The following is a 26923-nucleotide window of genomic DNA, read 5'->3' as shown; positions in this document are numbered from 1 at the left end:
AAGTGTATAAGAGATGTATTTGCTAGTTGATTCCATATGTCAAAAATCAATGATGAGAATCAAACTCGATATGACATATGCTTATTAAGTTCGGAAGAGGATAATGTATCGAGAAAATTTGATTGTTAGGATACCACTAGTTAAGAGAATCCGAAAATGAAATTAACACTTTCATGCATTCGGACATAACTATACTATAGATTTTCAAATACAATCATGAAGAAAAAACATGCTCATTGTTATGGAAATTTTTGTATTAATTTCCAACATGTTATTTTAGGCATGTAATAGTAATCAAGTGATTTGATCATTCAATCAATAAAGTCCGAAAAATAATTTTAACAAGTTTATGCATTCGGACACATCAACATTCCTAATTCTCTTCTTATGAAATCAAATTATTCTTCACTTAGAGGTTTTATAAAAATATCAGCTAGTTGATGCTTAGTATCAATGAACTCTATGATTACATCATGATTAGTGACATGATCTCATATAAAGTGATGTCTAATATTAATATGTTTTGTTCTTGAGTGTTGAATGAGATTCTTTGTTAAATATATTGCACTTGTGTTATCACATTTAATGGGAATGTTTTTAATATGGTCTTTATAATCTTCTAAGGTATTTTTCATCCACACAACTTGTGCACAGCATGCACTAGCTGCAATATACTCAGCTTCTGTTGTTGATAGTGCAACCAAGTTTTGTTTATTAGATGACCAAGAAACAAGGGAATGTCCCAAAAATTGACATGATCCTGATGTGCTTTTTCTATCTAATCTACGCCTAGCAAAATCCGCATCAGCATACGCAATTAACTCAAAATTCTCAGATTTTGGATACCATAATCCTAGATTTGTGGTACCTTTAAGATATCTAAGTATTCTTTTAACCGCTTTGAGATGAGATATCTTAGAGTTCGATTGAAACCTAGCACAAAGACCTACACTGAACATGATATCTGGTCTAGTTGCAGTGAGGTAAAGTAAACTTCCTATTATACCCCTATAAGTTTTTTGATCGAAGCTTTCTCCACTTTCATCAACTTCTAACTTAGTGAAGGTACTCATAGGAGTGTTAATAGCTTTTGAGCTATTCATATTAAAACTTTTTAGCAGATCTAAGGTATATTTAGTTCGACTAATAAAGATGACATTGCTTAGTTGCTTAATTTGTAAGCCTAAGAAAAAGGTTAATTCTCTCATCAAACTCATTTCAAATTCGAGACTCATGGTTTCAGCAAAAGATTCACAAAGAGATTCATTCGTAGAACCGAATATAATATCATAAACATAAATCTGAATAATGAGAAAATTATTTTCAAAATTCTTGATAAACAATGTATATCGACCTTGCCTTTTGTAAAATTATTTTCAATAAGAAAAGTACTAAGTCTATCATACCAAGCCCTTGGGGCTTGTTTTAAACCATAGAGAGCTTTAGTTAATTTAAATATATGATTAGGGAGGCTATTATTTTTAAATCCAGGAGGTTATTCAGCATAAACTTCTTCAGAAATAAAGCCAATAAGAAAAGTGTTTTTAACATCCATTTGATACAACTTAAAATTATTATTACTAGCATAGGCAAGGAGCATCCTTATGGCTTCTAATCTAGCCACAGGAGCGAAGGTTTCTTCGTAATCGATACCTTCTTTTTGGTTGAAACCTTTGGCCACTAATCTAGCCTTGTTTCTAACCACGATACCATATTCATCTTGCTTGTTTCTAAAGACCCATTTAGTACCAATAACTAAATGGTCATTTGGCCTAGGAACAAGCTTCCACATCGCATTTCTCTCAAATTGATTTAACTCATCTTGCATTGTGATAATCCATGAATCATCTTTCATGGCTTCGTTAATACATTTAGGTTCAATTTGGGAGAGAAAAGTAGCATTGGCACAAAGATTTTTAATAGAAGAATGTGTTTGAACCCCCTTAAATGTGTCTCCTTGGATTAGCTCCTTAGGATGAGCATCTACATACTTCCAATCCTTGGGTAAGGATGTTTCGGAAGTGGATGCATCCAAGTTGCTAGTTGGAGAAGGGGTTTCATTTAAATTCAAAGAATTGAAATTAACATCATCATCAAAATCATTTTTCTTGATTTCGGAAATCTCATTGAAAACAACATGAATGGATTCTTCTATAATTAAAGTTCTTGCTCGGTGTTGGACTCCTCTTCTTCGGATGCACTCGAGTCATCCCACGTTGCTTTGAGCGCCTTTTTCTTTGATATTTTCTTCTTGGCTTGAGGACAATCACTTTTATAGTGTCCTAACTTTTTGCACTCGTAGCAAATAACTTGGTCCTTTTTGGGTTCAAGTTTATTTTTTGTGTCACTTTTAAACTTGTTTCTCTTAATGAAGTTTTTGAATTTCCTTGTTAGAAGTGTCAAGTTATCGTCACAGTCCTTATCACTTGAGTTTTCTCTCAAGTGGTCATCTAAAGTTCTAAGTGTCATATCCTTCCTATTCTTTGGAAGGATGTCTTCTTACTCTTCATGAGCATTGCAAGTCATTTCATAGGTTATTAATGACCCGATTAGTTCTTCAAGAGGGAAGTTGTTTAAATCTTTAGCCTCTTGAATAGTAGTGACTTTAGGGTCCTAACTCTTAGGAAGGAATCTTAGAATCTTATTTACGAGCTCAAAATTTGAAAAACTTTTGCCGAGTCCTTTTAGACCATTGATGACATCCGTGAAACGGGTGTACATGTCGCCAATAGTCTCACTCAATTTCATTCGAAAAAGTTAAAAAAAATGTATCAAAAGATTGATTTTTGACTCTTTCACTCTACTTGTGCCTTCGTGAGTCACTTCGAGTGTATGCCAAATATCAAACGCGGTTTCACAAACCGAAACACGATTGAACTCATTTTTATCAAGCGCACAAAATAAGGCATTCATAGCCTTTGCATTAAGAGTTAAAGTCTTCTTTTCCAATTCATTCCAATCGATCATTGGAAGAGAAGACTTCGAAAATCCATTTTCGATAAGATTCCAAAGTTTAAAATCCATTGAAATAAGAAAGATCCTCATTCGGGTCTTCCAATAGGTGTAGTCTGTCCCATTGAACATGGGTGGACGTGTAATAGAGTGGCTCTCTTGGTTTCCGACGTATGCCATCTCTCTTAGGTTTTAATCCGTTTGAGAGTTAACCCTGCTCTGATACCAATTGTTAGGATCAAGAGCACTAAGAGGGGGGGGGGGTGAATTAGAGCAGCAGAAAACTTTCGACGATTAAAACTGCATTCGTACAATAAAAGCGATTTTGGTAAGAAAGCTGATTCGTAAATCACTTTAACTTATGATCAAGCGAGATGCAGTTAAAGCAAAGATATAAAGGCAGTTTGCAGTTATGATGGAAATCATAATGTAAGCGCAAACTGAAACATGATGTTCGTACGATAAAATCGATTTCTGTCTTAACGCCGATTCGGAAAATACTTAACTATGAAACACTTTCGTAAATGAGCAGAAGGCAGTAAGCTACTGAGGAGGTTTGCGGTAAAGATAAGATGCTCAAAGTAAATGCAAACCAAGCTTTAGAGTTGTTCGGTCAATCTTGACCTACATCCACTTTTGGCTTCCTCCACCGACAAGGTCACCGACGTCTACTAGAGGCCTTCCTTTAATAGGCGAAGGCCAACCACCCTTTTATAGTTTCACTCCTTTTGACGGGCTTAGGAGACAACCCTTACAGAATTTCTCTTCTCTCTTGAAAGCTCAAAACTTGGAAGAAAAGAGGGAGGAGAACTTCTAGCCTTTACAACACTTTTGAGCTCTAAAAATCACAGAGTAAGATTGGATTTTCGGTGCCTTTGGTTTCCCTTTCATGCAGGAAAGGGTGGGGTTTATATAGGCCCCAAACTGGTTTGAATTTGGAGCTCAAAAGTGTCTTTTCCTAGATTTTCGGGGTCCTAGCAGTACTACCTCCTGACTAGGGCGGTACAACCGCCTGGCAGCTCGGAGACTGAGCCTCTAGGCAGTGCCACAGCCTTATAGGGGCAATTGCACCGCCCAGTCTCACTCAAAGACTGAGCCTAGGCGGTGCCACCGCCTTACTAGGGCGGTTGCACCGCCCAATCTCGCTCGGAGACTAAGCCCAGGTGGTGCTACCGCCTAATCTGGGCTGTTGCACTGCCCAGCTTTCCTGGGAGACCATCTCCTGGGCGGTGCCATGATAAGCAGGAATTCTAGTCCTAATCGGTTGATCCATTCAGCCCAATTTGGGTCTATCAAGGGCCCAATTGCCCCCAGATTAAGTTAATGGGATCACCTCCTATTCCTAACTTAATCTACATGCTAACTACAATATTTCTTAAGACATTTACTACAACTTGCTCCGGTGTGTCAATCACTTCTTCCGGCGAGCTTCTGGCGAACTTCCGGCGAACATCCGTCGAACCTTCGGCGATGCTCCGGCAGACTTCCGGCAAACTCCAGGACTTGTGGCGATCCACTTGGCGAGTTCCGACGAGCTTCTTTGGCAAGCTCCTGGACTTCTCGGATTTGTTCCCGCAGAACCTCCGACGACCGTTCGGACTTCCGTCGAACTCTAGAACTCCCAACGTGATCATAGTCTTGACTCCGGCGCAACTCCTACTGCATATCTTTCTTTTATCGTAGTTAATCCTGCACACTTATCTCAACATATGGATTAGATAAGAAATGACAATTGACTTCATCATCAAAATCCGAGATTCAACAGCTTGCCCATTTCAAGAAGCAAAAGTATTATCTTGAAAAGTTTTTTCTTAACTTCTTATTTCATAAATTTGCTAGCTTACATAAATTGGTGTAAATTTTACTTGAATAGTTTAAAATACTTGCATAAATTGTTATATGGTTCTCCTTTTTGTTGATGACAAAGGGGGAGAAATGATGAATGTTTGGAATCATACCAAAATGATGTTAAATGTGGTATAATGCATGAATTGATAAATGGTTAAAAATGCTTAAGTATCATGTATATTATGTTAAATTTGGTATCATGCATAAAGTGATAAATGGTGCTTTAGTATCATATATGTTATGCCCAAAATGATTAAAAATATGAATACTTAAGTATCATGAATGTTATACCCAAAATGATATTAATTTTGGTATCATGCATGAAGTGATGAATGCATTAGTATCATGTAGTTTATGCCCAAAGTGATATTGATTTATTATCATCCATGAAGTGATGAAATTGTGCATGTTATACTTTGATGACTTGAAACTATGATGATGCATAATGTATGAAATTTTGATATATTGCATTTGATTACTATGATCGAAATTGTTTCACTTGAATTCAAAGGTCATGATTCCTTTTGAATTCAAGTTTACCTTATCTTAATATGGCATATAGATAGGGAGAGTTTGTTGAATCTCGGATTTTGATGATAAAATCAATTGATGGGTTATTTGATCTAATCCATATTATTGAGTTAAGTGTGCAGGATTAACTACGATAACCAGAAAACACAAAGCAAGAATACCGGAGTCAAGATCGATGGATGTTTAAGAGTCCGAAGAATCGTCGAAGATGCTGCCGGAACCAACCGAGAAGAAATCGGGAACCTATCAGAAGTTCGCCGAAGAGATCGTCGGAGGTTCACGGAGATCACCGAGAAGGCTCGGCTACTCGTTAAAGTCATCACAAGATCGGGAGCTTGATGGGAGTCCGTCGGAAGAAGTTCGTCGGAAAGCTCGTCGAAACAAGACTCGACGTTCGCGGTTGAAAGCTTGCTTAGGATGTGTTTTTGTTATGTAGTTCACTTGTAATTAGGATTAGGATTAAGAGATAATCCTCTATCCTGGTTAGGGGCCAACTGGGCCCAAAGTCAGAGTTGGTTTAGGCTAAAAATTAAGCTAAACCAGCGAACTAGAGAGCCAAGATTGAAGCCCAACTAGTGGCTGAAAACACTGTAGTCGGGCTGAAAACACTGTAGGCGGTGGCACCGCCTAGCTGGGCGATGGCACCGCCCAGCACCCGAGAGCTGGGCGGTGACACCTCCTTGGCTGGGCGGTTGCACCGTCCAGCACCCGAGCGCTGGGCGGTGGCACCGCCTGGTTGGGCGGTGGCACCTCCAGCACCGGAAACCCTAAGAAAATTCAAATTTTGGAGCCCAAAATTTGAATCCTCTTGAGGCCTATAAATACCCCTCAAATCTCAGCTGAGGTTACAACTTTTGAGAAGCATTTTGATTGAGAGAAAAGTCTTAGAAAGTCTTAGCAAGTCTTGTTTTCAATTTGCTAGAGAGTTCTCCTCCTTCTTTCTTATTGAAAATTTGTAAGAGGTTGAGCTGCTTGTAAAAGGTTGTAAGAGGGGTGTTTACCCTTCCATTTCAAGAGACTTGCTAGTGGAAGGTGGGAGCCTCATCGAAGAGGGGCCTCGCAAGTGGAGTAGGTCATTTGACCGAACCACTCTAAAAATCGGCGTAATCTCTGGTTTGCTTTTTATTATTGTCATTTACATTACTGCAAATCTTCTTACTGCTTTAGTTTGTATTACTCTTGCTGCGCAACTTTAAGAATACGCCTTCAAGTTAAATTTCTCAAGTTTCGTTCTTAACGTACGAAAGATTTTGATTAAAATCGAAGTTTTAATCCGCTGCACTAATTCACCCCCCCCTCTTAGTGCCGCTCCGATCCTAACAAGTGGTATCAGAGCAAGGTTATCTCTCATATTTGGTTTAATACCCAAGAGAGATGGCTTACTCCGGCATGCAAGAGGGCCATTCTATTGCACGACCACCTTTGTTTAATGGGTCGGATTACACATATTGGAAGACTCGCATGAGAATCTTCCTCATTTCTATGGACTTTGAGCTTTGGTCTATTGTCGAGAATGGATTTCAAAAATCTTCTCTTCCGATGAGCGAATGGGATGAATCGGAGAAGAAGGTTTTTGCTTTAAATGCAAAGGCTATGAATGCCTTGTTTTGTGCACTAGACAAAAACGAATTTAATCGTGTTTCAATGTGTGATTCGGCTTTTGATATTTGGAGAACTCTTGAGGTCACTCATGAAGGCACTAGCCGAGTGAAAGAGTCCAAAATCAACATCCTTGTGCACTCTTACGAACTTTTCCGAATGAAACCAAGTTAGTCCATCGGAGACATGTACACCCGGTTTACGGATGTCATCAATGGACTCAAAGCTCTTGGTAAAGATTTTACTAACTTTGAACTAGTAACTAAAATCTTAAGATCCCTCCCTAAAAGTTGGGATCCAAAAGTTACGGCCATTCAAGAGGCCAAAGACCTTAAAGCATTCCCTCTTGAAGAACTCATTGGGTCTCTAATGACCTACGAAATGACATGTCAAGCTCATGACGAGCTCGAGAACCCCCTTCCAAAGAACAGGAAGGATATGGCACTCAAATCACAAGAAGACCACTTGAAAGGAACATCAAGTGATGAGGACAGTGATAATGACATTGCACTTTTGACTCAAAAATTTAAAAAATATTTAAGAAAGAACAGCAAAAATAATACAAAAAATAAATTTGAACAAAAGAAGGACCAAGTGATTTGCTATGAATGCAAAAAACCGGGACACTATAAGAACGATTGTCCTCAAGCCAAAAAGAGAACATCAAAGAAGAAGGCATTCAAGGCAACGTGGGATGATTCAAGCGCATCCGAAGAAGAGGAGTCCAACACCGAGCAAGTTGCTCATTACGCGCTAATGGCGTTAGGAGAAGAGGTATGTGATTTATTTAATGAAGATTTATCTTTTGAAGAACTATCTATCGCTTTTCATGAATTATTTGATGAATGTAGAACTGTTAGCAAGAAGTTAAGTATCTTAAAGAAAGAGCATGCTTTGCTACAAGATAAGTTTGATAGTCTTCAAACTCCTCCATGCTCTAAGTGTGAGCACTTAGAAGCAATAAAAAATGAAAATTTACTTCTTAAGGAAACCTTAAACAAGTTTAAGGTTGGTAGCAAAGGATTAGATATGATCCTTGCACACAAGGGTCACATCGCAAATAGAAATGGAATTGGATTTGTAAAAGGATTACATCAAAATCCTACCACTTTCATAAAAGGACCTACATTACATGTTTCCTCTTATATGAAATGCAACTTTTGTTGCAAATTCGGACATATTGCCTACAAATGCCCATTTAGGAAAATTAGTTCACAAAAATTAATATGGGTTCCTAAAGGAACTATAAAGAATTCAATAATAAATAACAAAGTTAGTGGGTCAATTTTTGAGGCACCCAAAATCAAATGGGTACCTAAAAATCATCCTCTTTTGTAGACAAACCCACAAGCTAGGAGCAAGAGATGGTATCTCGATAGTGGATGCTCAAGACATATGACTGGAGATCCATCTCATTTCTCTATGCTCACTAGCAAAGAAGAAGGGTACGTTACCTTCGGAGACAACAAGGGCAAAATCATTGGCAAGGGAACTATTGGTAACAAATTTAATTTTTCCATTGATGATGTCTTACTAGTTGATGAATTGAAACATAATCTCTTGAGTATTAGTCAACTATGCGATAAATGTTACATCGTTAGATTTGAATCAAATATGTGCATTATTAAAAAACCAAATCATAACATGACTATGATTGCTTTAAAACAAAATAATGTCTATACCATCAATCTTGATGAACTAAGTAATGAAATGTGCTTCTCCGCCGTAAATAATGATGCTTGGCTTTGGCATAGGAGATTAGGCCATGCAAGCATGAAAACAATATCTAAGATCTCATCTCAAGAATTAGTACGAGGAATTCCAAATATAAAGTTTATTAAGGACAAAGTATGCGATGCATGTCAACTAGGCAAACAAATAAAAACAAGCTTCAAACCAAAAAATCAAATTAGCACTACTAGACCATTACAATTGATCCATTTGGACCTATTTGGACCAATTGATACAACAAGTCTAGGTGGAAGCAAATATGCTTTTGTGATTGTGGATGACTACTCTAGATACACTTGGACCTATTTCTTAGCTCACAAAAGTGATTGCTTCAAGTGTTTCTCTAAATTTTGTAAACTCACTCAAAACGAAAAAGGCTTCATGATTTCATCAATTCGGAGTGATCACGGTGGTGAATTCCAAAACCGTGACTTTCAAAATTTTTGCGAAAGTAATGGGTACAATCACAACTTCTCAACTCCAAGAAATCCTCAACAAAATGGAGTAGTTGAAAGGAAAAATAGAAACCTACAAGAAATGGCAAGAACTATGTTGAATGAACATAGTTTACCTAAGTACTTTTGGGCCGAAGCCGTAAATACGGCTTGCTACATCATGAATAGAGTCCTAATAAGACCATCCTTATCCAAAACTCTCTATGAATTATGGTATAACAAAAAACCAAACATCTCCTATTTTAAAGTTTTTGGTTGTAAATGCTTTATTTTAAATGAAAGGGATGCTTTAGGAAAATTTGATGCTAAATCCGATGAAGGCATCTTTCTTGGTTACTCTTCCGTTTCTAAAGCTTTTCGGGTTTTTAATAAAAGAACTTTAGTAATTGAAGAGTCTATTCATGTAGTTTTTAATGAAATTTCCGATTTAAAGAAAAATGATTTTGATGATGATCTTGGTTTTGATAATTTGAATTTAAATGAACCCTCTCCTCAAAATAGCCATTTGAATGCATCTTCTTCCGAAATTTCTTTACCAAAAGAATGGAAGTATGTAGATGCTCATCCAAAAGAGCAAATTATAGGAGATACATCAAAAGGGGTTCAAACTCGTTCTTCTTTCAAAAATTTCTGTGCTAATGCCGCTTTCCTTTCTCAAATTGAACCTAAATGCATTGACGAAGCCTTAAAAGATGATTTTTGGATCATTGCAATGCAAGAAGAATTGAACCAATTTGAGAGGAATGAGGTATGGAAGCTTGTTCCTAGACCAAGTGACCACTTAGTCATAGGTACTAAGTGGGTCTTTAGAAACAAGCAAGATGAAAATGGTATCGTGGTTAGAAACAAGGCTAGATTAGTGGCCAAAGGTTTCAACCAAGAAGAAGGTATCGATTACGAAGAAACCTTCGCTCCCGTGGCTCGATTAGAAGCCATAAGGATGCTCCTTGCCTATGCTAGTAGTAATAATTTTAAACTATTTCAAATGGATGTTAAAAGTGCTTTCTTGAATGGTTTTATTTCCGAAGAAGTATTTGTCGAACAACCTCCCGGATTTGAAAATTCTCTTCTTCCTAATCATGTATTCAAATTGACTAAAGCTCTCTATGGCTTAAAACAAGCTCCTAGAGCTTGGTATGAAAGGCTTAGTTCCTTTCTTATTTTAAATAATTTTACCAAAGGCAAGGTTGATACTACATTGTTTATTAAACATTTTGAAAATAATTTTCTTATTGTGCAAATTTATGTTGACGATATTGTGTTTGGCTCTTCGGATGAATCACTATGTGAATCATTTGCCAAATGTATGAGTCTTGAATTTGAAATGAGTTTAATGGGTGAATTAACTTTCTTTTTGGGATTACAAATCAAACAACTTAGTGATGGTATATTTCTTAACCAATCCAAATATATATTAGAATTGTTAAAACGATTTAACATGGATAATTCAAAAGTAATAAACACCCCTATGAGTACTGCGACTAAGTTAGATATGGATGAAAATGTTGAAAATTTTGATCAAAAAACATATAGGGGAATGATAGGTAGTCTACTCTACCTCACCGCGACTAGACCGGATATTATGTTTAGTGTAGGACTTTGCGCTAGGTTTCAATCTAATCCTAAATTATCTCATCTTAAGAGTGTTAAAAGAATATTTAGGTATCTTAAAGGAACTCCAAATTTAGGATTGTGGTATCCAAAATCTGAAAAATTCGATCTAATAGCTTATGCAGATGCCGATTTTGGCGGATGCAGGATAGATAGAAAAAGTACATCCGGAACATGCCAATTTTTAGGACATGCACTTGTTTCTTGGACTTCCAAGAAACAAAATTCAGTTGCACTATCTACGGCGGAAGCCGAATACATTGCTGCAAGTGTATGTTGTGCACAAGTAATTTGGATGAAAAATACATTAGAAGATTATGGAATTCACCTTGAAAATATTCCCATAAAATGCGATAATACTAGTGCCATATGCCTTACTAAAAATCCAATTCAGCATTCTAGAACTAAGCACATCGACGTTAGGCATCATTTCATATGCGATCATGTCCTTAACAATAATGTTGTTCTAGAATTCATTGACACAAAGCATCAATTAGCAGATATATTCACAAAAGCCTTGAATGAAGACCAATTTGAATTCATTAGAAGGGAATTAGGTATGTTAAATTGTCCATAAACAATAAACTTGTTTGATTGGATTTTCCGTAAAGTTTTTCATCTTCTTTCCATCTCTCATTCTCCTTCAAATTCCATATGACATGTTGTGAAATCTCGAAATCGACTTTGATGACTTGATTATGAATTTCAAGTTAGCGATTTGATTTAAATAAGTTTTATCTAAATCATAATCTTGATCTTGCAAAATTGGAATCACAAATAATATCTTTTGGCATTCATGAATTGATACTTACAAATATGAAAGTATTGGCATTCATGACTTGAATTTGATTGAAACATTGTATGCTTAAATTCATCATTCTCCTATGTTTCAAAAATTCTTTAAATGCCTTATGTGATGATTAAAAAGTAATGTTGAGATTTTCATGAATTTGACGATTTGAATGAGTTTGTATTCGAATTATGATCTTGACTTCGTGAAATTACTACTTGAATTTTTTATCCCAATCTCTCTCTTATACATCTACAATTTCTATTATTCATAGAAAGAAGAGATTAGATAATATGAATGCATGCTGAATTTTCCTCTAAAATGAACTCTGCGTAAATATTTTTGCATACTTAATTTTCAATGATAAAATCGTTGTATGACAAAATATGTGCTTCAAGTCTCATTTTCCTTTTTGTTGATGACAAAGGGGGAGAAAAGTGATGACTTATATCATTCTTAATAGCATGACAAAATATGAATTGCAAAATCCTTGAGAAAAGTGATCGATCGATGATTATCTTATATGCCTTGCAAAATCCTTGAAAATATCGTAAGATTGATTGATCATATTGAATGCATGTCTAAAATGTATAATCATGCAATTCAAGTTGAAAATCTTTATCTCTTGTCATAGTAAAATTTGTCTCTTATTTTTCGACTTGAAAAAGATTTTCATCAAAGTTTCGCATTTACATTATGCTTAATGAGAATAACGATAAGTTCTACGGTTAGAGCTTATCGGTTTATACTTGAATTCAATGATGAAATTCAAGTGTTTTATCTTCTCATAATATGGCATATAGATAGGGGGAGTTACGTTTAACTCCGTCATCAATTGATTGTCATCATCAAAAAGGGGGAGATTGTTGAATCTCGGATTTTGATGATAAAATCAATTGATGGGTTATTTGATCTAATCCATATTATTGAGTTAAGTGTGCAGGATTAACTACGATAACCAGAAAACACAAAGCAAGAATACCGGAGTCAAGATCAATGGATGTTTAAGAGTCCGAAGAATCGTCGGAGATGCTGCCGGAACCAACCGAGAAGAAATCGGGAACCTATCGGAAGTTCACCGAAGAGATCGTCGGAGGTTCACGGAGATCACCGAGAAGGCTCGGCTACTCGTTAAAGTCATCACAAGATCGGGAGCTTGATGGGAGTCCGTCGGAAGAAGTTCGTCGGAAAGCTCGCCGAAACAAGACTCGACGTTCGCGGTTAAAAGCTTGCTTAGGATGTGTTTTTGTTATGTAGTTCACTTGTAATTAGGATTAGGATTAAGAGATAATCCTATATCCTGGTTAGGGGCCAACTGGGCCCAAAGTCAGAGTTGGTTTAGGCTAAAAATTAAGCTAAACCAGCGAACTAGAGAGCCAAGATTGAAGCCCAACTAGTGGCTGAAAACACTGTAGTCGGGCTGAAAACACTGTAGGCGGTGGCACCGCCTAGCTGGGCGGTGGCACCGCCCAGCACCCGAGAGCTGGGCGGTGACACCTCCTTGGCTGGGCGGTTGCACCGTCCAGCACCCGAGCGCTGGGCGGTGGCACCGCTTGGTTGGGCGGTGGCACCTCCAGCACCGGAAACCCTAAGAAAATTCAAATTTTGGAGCCCAAAATTTGAATCCTCTTGAGGCCTATAAATACCCCTCAAATCTCAGCTGAGGTTACAACTTTTGAGAAGCATTTTGATTGAGAGAAAAGTCTTAGAAAGTCTTAGCAAGTCTTGTTTTCAATTTGCTAGAGAGTTCTCCTCCTTCTTTCTTATTGAAAATTTGTAAGAGGTTGAGCTGCTTGTAAAAGGTTGTAAGAGGGGTGTTTACCCTTCCATTTCAAGAGACTTGCTAGTGGAAGGTGGGAGCCTCATCGAAGAGGGGCCTCGCAAGTGGAGTAGGTCATTTGACCGAACCACTCTAAAAATCGGCGTAATCTCTGGTTTGCTTTTTATTATTGTCATTTACATTACTGCAAATCTTCTTACTGCTTTAGTTTGTATTACTCTTGCTGCGCAACTTTAAGAATACGCCTTCAAGTTAAATTTCTCAAGTTTCGTTCTTAACGTACGAAAGATTTTGATTAAAATCGAAGTTTTAATCCGCTGCACTAATTCACCCCCCCCTCTTAGTGCCGCTCCGATCCTAACAGAGTTAAGGCTAACTCTGTCATTAATTGATTATCATCATAAAAAAGGGAGAGATTGTTGAATCTCGGATTTTGATGATGAAATCAATTGGTGAATTAATTATCTAATCAATGTCTTGAGATAAGTGATATAGGACTAACTATAATCGTGAGAGGCAAAATGATTAAAGAAGAATCGAATGTTTGGCTGGAGTCAACGATCGGGCATTAGGCCAGATGAATTGGGGGATACACCGAAGGATCAGACGATGTAATGAAAGCTTACTGGAAGTTCGTCGGGAGTTCACCGAAAGCTCACTAGAAGTTCATCGAGAGTTCGCCAAAAGCTCATTGGAAGATTGCTGGGGGTTCACCGAAAGATCACCGAGAGTTTAGTTGAATAATTAACATGTCGAGCAACTTAGATGACTTGTATTGTAATTGTTTTAGCCTCAACTATCATAGTTAGAACTTTAATTTGAGTTAGTCCTAGGAGAAATCTTACTAACTCAATTAGGAGCCAATTGGGCCCTTAATAGAGCTGAATTGGGCTGGTTGGATGGCCCATTCAACCACTTTAAGCTACATCAAGCAGTGGCACTACCCAGACTGGGCAGTGGAATCGCTTGAGGCTCAGCCTCCCAAGCGGACTAGGTGGTGGTACTGCCCAAACTAGACGGTGATACTATCGATAGTTAATGCTACCAAGCAGTGGTACCTCCTTGTCAGGTGATGGTACCACCAGAGCTTGGTCTCTGAGCTACATTAGGCAATGGAATCGCTTGAAGCTCAACCTCTCATGCAGACTAGGTGGTGGTACTGCTCAGACTAGACGGTGATACTATCGGTAGTTAATGCTACCAAGCAGTGGTACCTCCCTATCAGGTGATGGTACCACTAGAGCCTGGTCTTTGAGGCTCTATTAGGCGGTCACACCACCTAGACTAGGTAGTGGTACCACCTAGTATTAGTCTACAGGCAGTGGTATTACGTAATAATGATGGTGGTACCGTTAGTACCTCGAAAATCAAGGATGAGACATTTTTTGGCTCTATTTTTGAAGTCATTGAGGTCTATAAATACCTCACTCTTTCCTGCATGAAAGAGTACAAAAAGTGTAAACAAAAGTCTTAGAGATTTTTGTTATAAAAGTGTGAAAAAGTGCTATGTATCGTCCTCCTCATTCTTTAACTTTGTGATCAATCTAAGAAATATGTGAGGCTTGTAAAAAGTTATCTCATAAACCTGTTAAAAAAAGAAAGAGTTGTAAGAGGGTAGTTGGTCTTCGTCCATTGAAGGAATACTATTAATGGACATTGGTGACCTCAACAGAAGAGGAATCGGGAGTAGATATAGGTCACAATGACCAAACCACTATAAATTTGGTGTACACTCTCTTTTTGCTCTTTATTACAATTATTCTTTATTTTTAATTGCTTATTATATTTACTTCAAGTGAAACACACTTTCGATATCAATTCTGATAGTGGTTTCATCAAATCAAGCTTTTCAAAATCATTGAATTTTTTAAATCAATGAAATTTTTATCGTAAGCACTAATTCAACCCCTTTCCCCCCCCCCCCCCCTTCTCCCCTCTCTTAGTGACAAATTGATCCTAACACTCCCTATAATGATGGAAGGCCATGTGAGTCAAGCATAGGGAATCGATTTCTCCCTATGCTTTGAATTCTTATATGCTCTTATCCTTAAACTATTTATATACTTGAATCTATTTTTTAAAATATTATATTTGCATCGTATTGACTCATATAGGTACTTGTACGTTTCATTGTTCTATATATGCTTTTGATATGTGTCAAGTTTATGGTTTACAAAGCCCTTTTGTTCTTCAGTGTTTGTAGGATAATGTGAACTTTTAAAAAAAATAAGAAAGAGAGTTATGCTTAGAGCTCGCGATACTCTATCAGCCCCCTATGACTTCACTCAAACATGGGAGACTTATGTTTGGTGGTCATTTAGAAATGGATGGACCATATTTTGTTATGATCCAACTTCACCCTTTGTGTTTTTGATATGATATCCAAAGTATTGCTTATGAGTTTCTATGTGTGTTTTGGATAAGAATGAAATGAATACAATGTCAAATATGACATTTAAACTTATGTTTCTTATTTGCTTATTGATATGTTCCGAAATATTTCATTTGCTATTGATATGCTCTGAAATATTTCATACGTCATTAATATGCTTCGAAATATATGTGTCATTGATATGCTTCGAAAATATTTCATATGCCATTGATACTCCAAAATATCCTATGTTCCATTGATATGCTCCAAGATACTTCTTACATCATTGATATGCTCCAATTACTTTTTACTCCATTGTTATGAATAAAACATACTTCAAATGAAATGACATTATGATTCTATATTTAATGAGTGGTTATCTTGAATTATTATGTCCCTGCCTTACATTTTGATACCAAGTTTGCTTAAAACTGTCCTATTTTGCTATAGATACGTTAGTCATTTGCTAAGCTTTTTATGCTCACTTCATTGCTATATAAAATTTTCAAGTTAGCTTGTCATTCATTAAAAAGTTAGAATTGGGCTAAAGTAGTGGAAAGCTATTCAGATTTTAGGCAAATCTTGTTAGTTGATATGTAATTATTGTATACTTACATTTTATGTGTAATAAAATATTGCTAATAAATTTGAGTTGATGTATCATGTCAATTGTTTAAATGACCTCTCACGTTTGGAATTTTAGAATGTTAAGTTAGTTTTACGATAATATGAACTTATGATAAATAGTAAGAGTTTTGATTGTATAAATTCTTATGCTTGAGGATTTATAAGTGTGATTAATGTTTTGTTAAGTTGACTTGGTTTTTCATAAATGTTTGAGTGATGTGATGTCTAATTATAAACTACATAGGTTTTCTGGATGTGAATTTTATCTCGGATATTTCTCAATGTCCTTAAATGTTAATTTGGATCCTAGATTAGATTGTTGATAAATTATAATATTATTGATTTAAGATAAGGTCACACCTCCTGAATGTGATAATTCGGGTGTATGAAACTAAGCAATAGTAATCAGTAGAGGGGCTAGCCCTATTGCTATCCTTTCACACCAGGGAGGCTCATGGCAAGGAGAGATGGGGGGAGGAGGCGATAGGAGTCTGACGACTATAAGGGTAAAGCCTATAACTCATGAAGCCCCAACTTCTATTTATAAAGGGCTCTTGTCGTTAACCCTAATGGATCTACCTTAATGGGTATTGGATCCTCATCCAATAATCACTCAAGGCCCTATTGAGTCTTACCCAATGGGTCTATTAAAACATAGCCTTATTGGATATCTCATATCCAATCCTCTATTCATCACATTGTTCATCATATGTATATGACTCTTTAGGCCTAATACCAAACTGGCCGTGAGTTGCACTTGTTAAAACTCTATTGGACTTAATGAATTATTATCCCCATAATAATTCACTCAACTCATTAACAATGGATGTAATAGGCCACTACGCCATAACCCCAAACAATACAGGGGGGATCTAATTCATTGGGTCTATCTGTCCCTTAGTTACCGTGTATATATAGTCCTCATCTATCTAATATCCCAGAGATCATATACCAAGCCTGGTATTGTTAGGCCTATACGAAATCTATTCGAGTCACACTCTAATCAGATACTCTTGGAGAACTTCTTCTCTCTTAATCCGTGTTTTGCTCTTATCAGATTTTTTCAATCTTATTGACCTTGGCCTAGGATTTGCTTAAGTGAAGATATATAAGATATTCCTTTCATTATATCGAGAGTGGATAATCCTCTATCGACACTCAATTATCTTCATAAGGTTAATTGTCAATCCATTGAACATATTTATCCTCAATTACTATATATCTATAATCCCTCATTCATTTAATATCCTAGAGACCAAATATCAAGCATGGTGCTATTAGGTCATATGGAATCTACTCGAGTCTTGCTCTAATTGGATTCTCCATGAGAACTCTTTCTCTCAATCTGAATGATCCTAGTTAGAGATTTTATTAAGTAAGAATACATAGGATTATCCTCTTATAACACCGGTAGCAGATTATCCTCTATTGACACTCAATTGCTTTTGTAAAGTTAGTTGTCACTCCCAATGACCGACTATGCTAGATCTGAAACTTCTTGACCTATAAGTCTAGTATCAAATAGTGGAGTACTCTTACAGAATATCCTTGGTATCTCAAGTTTAAGGACCAGATATATAATTGGGATGATGGAATCTTTATCTAAAAATAAGGTATTATCAATCATCCAACATTTCAGGAGTAGATCAATCAGTGAACTCATTCTATAATAAGCACATGCACTATATTTCTAGTGTCCCCACATAAACAATTATGAGACCAACCACCTCCATCATATGGATGAATATACAATACACTAGTCTATCCGGTTATCTCGATATCCTGCTCGAGTATCCTATAAACGTGATTATTTAAGGTTTGTGTTTAAAGGCGAATCGATCTCATTATCATGATCTCATCATGATCCAATTCTCATTACATAGATCTATGAACATCACAATATAACAGATAACATAAAGTGAGAAAAATATAAATAAATAATAATAAGCAAAATGAGTGCTTATCATAACACACGTGTCATTACTCATGTGATAGACTTATAGGGCACCTATGACTAGCACATCTATACTATACCCCTAATGTCCTTACACAAGTGGCTATGAGACCAATTGTCTCTATCATATAGATGGGTATATAGCATATTGGTATATTTGGTTATCTCGATATCACTCTCAGGTAACCTATGACTAGGAATATTTAGGATCTATGTTTAAAAATAAATTAATCTTATTATCATGATCTTATCATTATCCAATTCTTATTACATAAATTCAAAAACATCATAATATATTCGTCATATAATATAAAATAAAAATTATTATTATTAATATTAATCAAGAAAGATTGTACAACAGCGTGGATTTAGCCTTATCGAAGACCATTAAAGGAGCAGCAGACACTAAAGCAGTTAAATTCATGAAAAAATTGCAATCAACAAAGATGTTGTTGTGTTGTCCGACTGTCATGCATTCATGCATGCCAATAGATTAATAGAGTATATGTCTAACAGCTAGCTGTATGATGGTAGTCCATCATATTATATAAAAGAAATAGAAAAATAAAGATGTTACTGTTGCATAGATAACCAAAAGAAATGGAAAGATATTTAAGCACCATAGGAGTTGTTTTCGGGGATGGAGGAGCAATATAAGTATTAAAACAGGATATTATGAATGTAATTGAAGGAAAATACTTCTAAATAAGAAAACTAAAATAATATTAAGAAAGAGATAAACACTTACAATATATCCCCACAAGTTATATTTTTAACGAATCAAGATTCTCTATATAGAACATAATTGAAAACTATCTCGCCCATGAACTCACTCATGACTCAATTAGGTATAAACTCACTCGTGACTCAATTAGGTATAGAAACTACCTTTTCTGATAACTACATATATCATGAGACATTTGTGCATAACTGATGAGAGCATGGGCTACTTTATCACATTAGGAGAAACTACCAAACGTAACTACGAACCAATTCTGGACAGCTTATTGCCACACTTTGGACATTGCCTTTGTCTTTCCTTCTCCAAATAAAGCCTAAGCGGGAAGGAAAAGAACACCATTTGAAGTCAATAAGAGTAAGGAATTATACTCACGCTCCATAGATGTTGATGACCCTACTTGTACGCTTGAAGGTAGCTATCGTTGCTAATCGTTTTTTGTTAGAAATTATTTATGTGTAAGGAGAAATTTAAAAAATGACTACAAAAATAGTCTCATAAATATCCAGTTAATGAGATGAATTTTTTTTTATTCTAACTTACAATATAATAATTTAGGCTTTTGGATTGAATTGGATAGAAATTGACAACTCAAGGAAAAGATCGACTTGCATCTCCACCATTCAGTGGACCAACACAACAATCCAAATAGATCAAGAAGAACATTAAAAATTGTGAGATGCCTGTAGCTGCACAGGCTCTTCTCCCTGTTCCCCCGAGAAGAACAAAATCCTTGGAAAAAAGATGCGACAGTGAAATCACCCTTTACAAATCGTCGGTCCCTCGCTGTGTATGTGTTGTAAATAGTAACCGGAGACAAGGTGATCTTTCAGATGATGCATGGTTGTGGTCATGGGAAGCCCTGAGAAGGATACATGGATGATGGGCCAATGCCACCACCTCCTCCTTGTGATCTACTGCTGCTATTTTCGTCTCCGCCTCCATCGTTCATCTTGCATCCAAATTGTTCCGCCATGCCAAGATTCAGATACACCATTCTTGAGTCTGGGCTAAGGTCGATCATGCTGGATCTTGAACAACTCGCGTTACAAGGACCTGCTTCCGGACTCATCTGTGGAAAGATGGACGTGCTCGGGTTGCTTTCGGCACCACAGTTATTAGCCTCCTCCCGGGTCATGACCAGTGCCGCAGACTGGACGAGCTCGAGACACAGACGTAGCTTGTTGGGTTCGATGTGCGACAGAGCTGGCACTGCGCCCTTGAAGAGAAACTCGGAAGTTAGAGTGCGAAGTATGTCGATCGGGGTCACGCCGTCCACGGTACGAACGTTGGGGTCAGCGTGGTGGTCGAGGAGGACGGCTACCATGTCGGGGCACACCATCTCGGCCGCGACGTGGAGCGGCGTCCTTCCGGAGGGACCGGCCGGGCGATTGACGTCCGCCGCGCCGAGCTCAAGAAGAGCCTTGACGACCTCGCGGCTACAGTTCTCGACGGCGTAGTGGAGGGCGAGCGCGTCGTCCAGGTTCAGCCCCTCCCCCATGACCATCAGCTTGACGAGCTCGACGTCGGACGAGTCGAGAGCGCGACGCATGCGGCGGATCTTGTGGTGGTGGTCGTCGATGTCAGCAGAGGAACCGGCAACGTCGACCTGTTGGTGGTGGTGGTGCGCGATAAAGGAGGACCGGCGAACGAGGGAGGACTTGAAACGAAGCTCCTCGATCCGGGCGACCACGTCGATGGGGAGGTGCTTCGCAAGCACCTCGGCCGGGAGGCCCGACTTGGCGACGAGGTTCGAGCACGTGGTCCAGAGCTGCTGCAGGTCTTGCTGCCGCGACGCGACCAGGACCTTCATCACGTCATCGATCGACGCCTTCTCCACCATGACCGCCAATTGCTTCTGCACCCAGCCACAGCCAGAATGAACAACCGCAGTACCAAACATGAGTCTGCGACAGATAACGAACTAAAAGTTGCTCTCCTGGAATGCTAATTTGGAGTGTAATAGGACAGTAGGGAAGGAACTTTAGGTTGGTTCCTCGCATAAAATATAGGAGGAGAAAGAGGATGCTCGGTTTATTGGGGAGTGATGGAGCTGGTGATTGGGTTGTGAGAGAACAAAAGGTATCCCAATTTCAAGAAATTGGGAATGATGCATGAATGTGACATCAAAGAAGGGAAGATGTATTAACAAAGGGAAAAGCTTAGTTTTAGAAACGCCTGTGGTGGTTGAAAGATGGTCGGATCAGTGAAAGAGACCCGCTCATGGAATTTGCTGTGGAGGACGCCTTGCACACAGTGAAAAGAAGCCGGAGAGGTTTTGAAGAAGAAGTACACCAACAGAAGCAACAGTAAGAGACATCTAAAAAAGAGCAAACACATTAGACACAAAGTTGCAAATAAAAGGAAAGGAGGTCACTCTTTTGAGAAGGACAAATGGATAATGACCAACAGCTGTTTGAACCCGAGGAATTGGGCGAGAGGGACCGATCTAGCTTTGAGAGGCGACCTCGATGATCTGCTCGAGCTGCTTGATGCCGAAGGAGCGGGCAGCGGCGAGGGTGTCGAGGGCGAGGTCGACGGCCGCGGTGCAGTGGGTGTGCCAGCAGCTGCGCTCGCCGCAACCGGACCGAGGCTGGTGCTTCTGCGGCACGACGGAGGCCTGCCCACTGTACAGGAACTGCAGAATCAGCAGGAACACCTCGTAGCTGACCGAATTCACTGGGATGACGGTGCCGCCGCCACCGGCAGTTCCAGGGGAAGCCGCCACCCTCCTCGGTGACGATAGGAGGCCTGGCGACGGCGGGTCGGTGCCACAGAAGAACCTACGGAAGAAGAGACTGCGGGCCGCGAGGATGCAGCGGTGGGCGTGCACGAATCGGCCCTCGACACTGAAGGTGACGTCGCTGAAGGCCTGGCCATTGATGAGCAAATTGAGGTAATCCAAGGTGAGGGATTTGAGGGCCTCCTCCATGAACACCTCCTTTCTTTACTCTCTCTGATCTCTCCCTTTCACAAGCTTAGGGTTCAGATATGTGTGATTACAATTCTGGAAGAGTAATTTTTGTCAGGGAAGAAGAGGTAGTGCGATAAAAAGAGAGAAGACACAAGGGCGGCGGCTAGAGAAAGGGCCTCTCCTGACGACCTAATTCAATCCTCTCGTGTATCCTGCTGCTGCTGCTACTTCTGGTCCACGATGTTCTTCCTATCTGCACATTTGTGTGCTTCTGATGGGGATGTGATCTTTTCTTGACGAGAGAAAGAGAGGGGAAGAAATGACTTGTGGTGTATGTATCAGTGATAGAAAGGGAGAGCAATTTGGATGGTTGTGCTCGGCGGCTGGGGGATACAAATAATTGAGGTGGTAAAAAGGGGAAGATCGGATACAGACATGCTCTGAGATGGAATGGACTCGCTTGGTAAGTGCAACAACAGGGTTTCAACCTAACTGCATTAATCCATGTAGAAGGAGGCATGATCTGATCAAATGACACTTTGAGACTACTTCTTGTTAACGTGTCTCACTTACTATATTCCATTTCCTTCAGTGGTTGACAGAATTAGTCCACATATCATGTTCAGATACTTCTTATAATAATACTTAATGTACTAGCACAAGCTCATAACAAGCGAAAATTTTCTACGTGATCATAAACAACTCGGTACAATATGTACAGAATATTCATGGTATACCAAACCAATCACTTGTTTGGTGGTGCTAATTTATTTTCATGAAGGAACAGTGGTTGAACTGGTTGCACAATGCAAGTCTATGAGCCGTGACAAGATGTATACATTTCCACAAAACAGCTCTGAGAACCTGTCTCTGACCTTGAGCTACGGGGTGCATCACATTTTGGATGCATTACTGCATGTTGCAGAAATAATCCTTTGCCATTACCTAATGGATTCCAAATTGTTTATTCCTTATTCATATGAGCAAGATATATATATCCTGTTTAATAATTCAGATCGATTAGCCAGGTCAAACTTATTTACAAAACTAATAAGATTAATTTAAATAGTTATGATTAGATAAATAAAAGATAAAAATTTAGATTTAAATAAATAGATTAGGATTAAAATATTTATTGGGATATAATAATTTTTTTATTATTTTAAAAAATTTATACTTTATCTTTTAGTCAATATAAATAGGTGCTTTTGGAGCAATCCTAGTTCTCTATACTAATCACTTCCTTTTTATCATTAAAGTTCTATAGAAAAGCAACAAATGTGATATCAAAGTGAACAATGTGGTATTAGAGCTTGGTTGGAAGAAGACCAATAGAAATGTGTCGATTAAAATGAAGAGAAGACTAGTAGATCTAGAAAAATAAAAAAAGAATATGACAAATACTAGAGTAAGTATTCCAAATCAACTTCTTCTTATCTTCAAAAGTGATAATTATCAATTTTAGGTTATTAATATTAATTTTATTTTATTTTATAATGATTGTGAAATTTGGTAGATAATGATTTTGTTGAGTATGATCTATAGGATCCTAATATAAATAAAAATTAAAGAGATCAGATGAATGAGAATACATAGAAAAATGTAAAAGCCCTCTATATGCTAAAACTGATAGCAGATAAGATTTCTTCAAATGCATTAGAAAATCTCGCTTATCAGTTAAGGAAAATCTTTTCCTCTAACTTGTATAAATAGACATTGTATTCAATAAACTTCATTAAGCTTTGTAATCACATTCCAATTTAATAGTTTTCACATAATATTAGAGCACTTGCATTAAAGTAAGATTTCTCTTCCCTTCCTTGCTATCCAGCAAAAGCTAACTCACCTTCTATCAGTGACGCCAACAGCACAACAACATTACACTTGCGAGGTCGATGAGGAGTGGATCAACGAGATCCTCCGCATCCACCTTGTCGCTAGTGTGCTTACTATTGTATCTTCCTCTCTGCCGATGAACCTTCGGTTCCAATCACCTAGATGAGGTGACGGCTTCCACTATGGGTCCTGGTCGCCTAGACGAGGCGACTTCTACTATCACCTCTTCCCTTATCCCTCGAGGCTCTTCCTCCAACAGAGGAGCTCTCCCTTAACATCCTCTTGCAGCTTCTCGTGCACCGGCTCAACCCCTGCACAGTGCTCTTCTTATTTGTCTTCTCCTTCTATTCCGGGAAACTCTGACAAACTTGCACCATGCTGTTGTCTCTACGACCCCCCACTGAGGGCTCTCTCCTAGTGAAGCCTCTTTGTTCTTCCTCATCGGTGGAACTATAGCGGATCCCTAACTGCGACGAAGCTCCTCCTCCTCTTCCATTGATCTCCCTACCATGGCACCTCTAGCACAACCACTCTTCACATAAGCAGAAAGCATGAGCAAAGTGACTCATCCCATCCTCATTGTTGTATCTACACAAGCGGCTACCCCACCTCTTCATCGGTGAAGCGCACTTCGCCAATAGATCTACACCTCCTCTAGTAGCTTCGATCCATTGATCGTGAGCCACTCTCTTCTTCTTACTCATTGCCGCTGATTCTCAGTTACTCCCACACTGCCAGGGTGCATCCATCCTCGCCAAGCGATCGTTAGCCTACCTTGTCGGCCTTGTACCTTGTCGGCCTTGTTGAGGATCACTAGTTCAGAATCCCTTTCCCTTACCAGGGTGCTGATTTGTATCTCTAACTCTATGTTAAACGCTCGTCTTTGCATCGAGCGTAGAGTTGGCCCACTCGCTTGGTTGCAGAGCACCTTTAATATTGGGGCATGTTGGGAAAAATCTGTTAAAGCGGAATAATTTTTTCCCACTTTGTGTATCAAAATAGGTTCCTCATCAAAATACCAACTTGATATCCAAATGAAAATATCAACCATCACAGTATAAACAATAGAGCAAAAATCAATCACACAATGAGACCAAATCTTTTTAACGTGGAAAACCCAATGTGGGAAAAACCACGGGACCGTAGTCCACCTCAAACTTCCACTATCAATAATAACGATAACAGGTTTACAATAGGTCTTCTATAGAATAACTAGAGGATCAGAATAACATCAAGATCATATATCTTGGCTCAAGAATAGCATATCATCATCACATAGGATGGATCTCCTCGTAAGAGAATTCTAGGTCTTACAAAGTGGATATCACAGGAAAGTACCTTAGAGAGGGTAAACTGCAGATCAACACCGTTAGGATTGTAGAGTTTGCTGCAAGGATTCTCCACATAAAATTTGGGCCAAAACTAACAACGTTTGGCCACAAATCGAAGTAGAAAATTCAGAAACCTAATCTTTCTCTCTTTATTTCTCTCTCCTCTTTCCTCTGCATGCCGCCGCATGCTGCACGCGTTCACTATGCACGCACACACACTGCCATCATCCAATTTTGCCCTTTCTCTCTTGATTTCTTTGATTTGCTGATTTGGGCTCAATAGGCCCAATTGTCCAAGCCTACATATGGGTTGGACCCAACAATTCTCCCCCTCCAGCTCATATGATAGGCTGTACCAAGCTCGCTCTTTGCCTACATGCTTCAAGCTTCTCCTTAGGTAAAGACTTTGTCAACATATCTGATCCATTCTCATTGGTATGTATCTTTTCCAACTGTAATTCTTTCATCTCAAGCACATCACGAATCTAGTGATATCTCACATTAATATGCTTGGATCTAGAATGGTATGTTGAATTCTTGGAGAGGTGAATGGCGCTCTGACTGTCACAGTAAACAGTATATCCTTCTTGTTTCAAGCCCAATTCCTATAGAAACTTTTTCATCCATAAAGCTTCCTTGCAGGCTTCAGTAATTGCTATGTATTCTGCTTCTGTGGTTGATAGAGCAACACACTTCTTTAACTTAGACTGTCAAGAGACTGCTCCTCCTGCAAATGTTATCAAGAATCCCGAAGTGGACTTCTTGGAATCAGTATCACTTGCCATGTCTACATCTGTGTAACCTTCTAACACAGGTTCATCATTACCAAAACATAAACATAACCTGGAAGTACCTCTTAGATATCTTAATATCCATTTCACTACTGCCCAATATTTCTTTCCAAGATTAGAGAGAAATCGATTGACAACTCCAACTGCATGAGCTATATCTGGCCTAGTACAAACCATAGCATACATCAAACTACCTACTGCAGATGAGTAAGGCACTCTGGACATTTCTTCTTTTTCTTTCTCACTTGTAGGACATTGTTTCGAACTAAGCTTGAAATGACCTACAAGTGGAGAACAAACTGCTTTGGCTTTACTCATATTGAATCTTTCAAGAACCTTTTCAATGTAAGTCTCCTGAGATAGCCAAATCTTCCTTTTCTTCCTATCACAAAGAATCTTCATGCCAAGTATTTGTTTCACCGATCCCAAGTCTTTCATGGCAAAAGACTTACTTAGCTCTCTTTTAAGCTTTCCAATTTTTTCAACATCATGGCCAACAATCAACATATCATCAACATATAGCAGTAAAATAATAAAATCATCATCTGAAAATTTCTTCATAAATACACAATGATCAGATGTGGTTCTATCATACCCTTGGCTCATCATAAAGGAATCAAACTTCTTATACCATTGTCTAGGTGCCTGTTTGAGTCCATATAAGCTTTTCTTAAGCTTACATACCATATTTTCTTTTCCCTTGACTTTGAAACCTTCTGGTTGCTCCATGTAAATTTCTTCTTCTAAGTCACCATGAAGAAATGTTATTTTCACATCAAGTTGCTCAACTTCTAAATTCAAGCGGGCAGCCAAACCAAGAACAACTCGGATAGAGGACATTTTCACAACTGGAGAAAATATTTTTTCAAAGTCAATACCTTTCTTCTGACTGAATCCTTTCACAACTAGTCGTGCCTTGTATCTTTGTTGTGAGCTATTGTTTTCAGTCTTCAATTTGTAAACCCACTTATTCTTGAGAGCTTTCTTCTCTTTAGGCAATCTTACCAAGTCATATGTATGGTTCTCAAGCAAGGATCTCATCTCTTCTTGCATGGCTTTAACC

The 26923-nt window shown here is 38.4% G+C and overlaps 1 protein-coding gene across 2 annotated transcripts; it reads right to left on the bottom strand.

The window, feature by feature from the left end:
* Nucleotides 1-19501: 19501 nt before the first annotated feature.
* On the bottom strand, nt 19502-22230 carry LOC103973697 (BTB/POZ domain and ankyrin repeat-containing protein NPR5). Of its 2 annotated transcripts, XM_009388336.3 has the most exons (3): nt 22092-22230; nt 21456-21995; nt 19502-20846 (listed from the first exon to the last, which is right to left on the bottom strand). In XM_009388336.3, exons 2-3 carry the CDS (start codon nt 21918-21920, stop codon nt 19839-19841), a joined length of 1473 nt encoding a protein of 490 aa, XP_009386611.2. In that variant the 5' UTR covers nt 21921-21995; nt 22092-22230; the 3' UTR covers nt 19502-19838. The 2 variants fall into 2 exon arrangements, with proteins under 2 accessions (XP_009386611.2, XP_064941751.1); XM_065085679.1 differs by lacking the exon at nt 22092-22230 and having other exon boundaries at nt 21456-22022.
* Nucleotides 22231-26923: the final 4693 nt, after the last annotated feature.

This window comes from Musa acuminata, chromosome BXJ1-10 (assembly GCF_036884655.1).
Source record: "Musa acuminata AAA Group cultivar baxijiao chromosome BXJ1-10, Cavendish_Baxijiao_AAA, whole genome shotgun sequence".
NCBI lineage: Eukaryota > Viridiplantae > Streptophyta > Magnoliopsida > Zingiberales > Musaceae > Musa > Musa acuminata.
The sequence above is the reverse complement of the archived record's forward strand: the minus strand, read 5'-3'. Positions and strand labels throughout refer to the sequence as shown.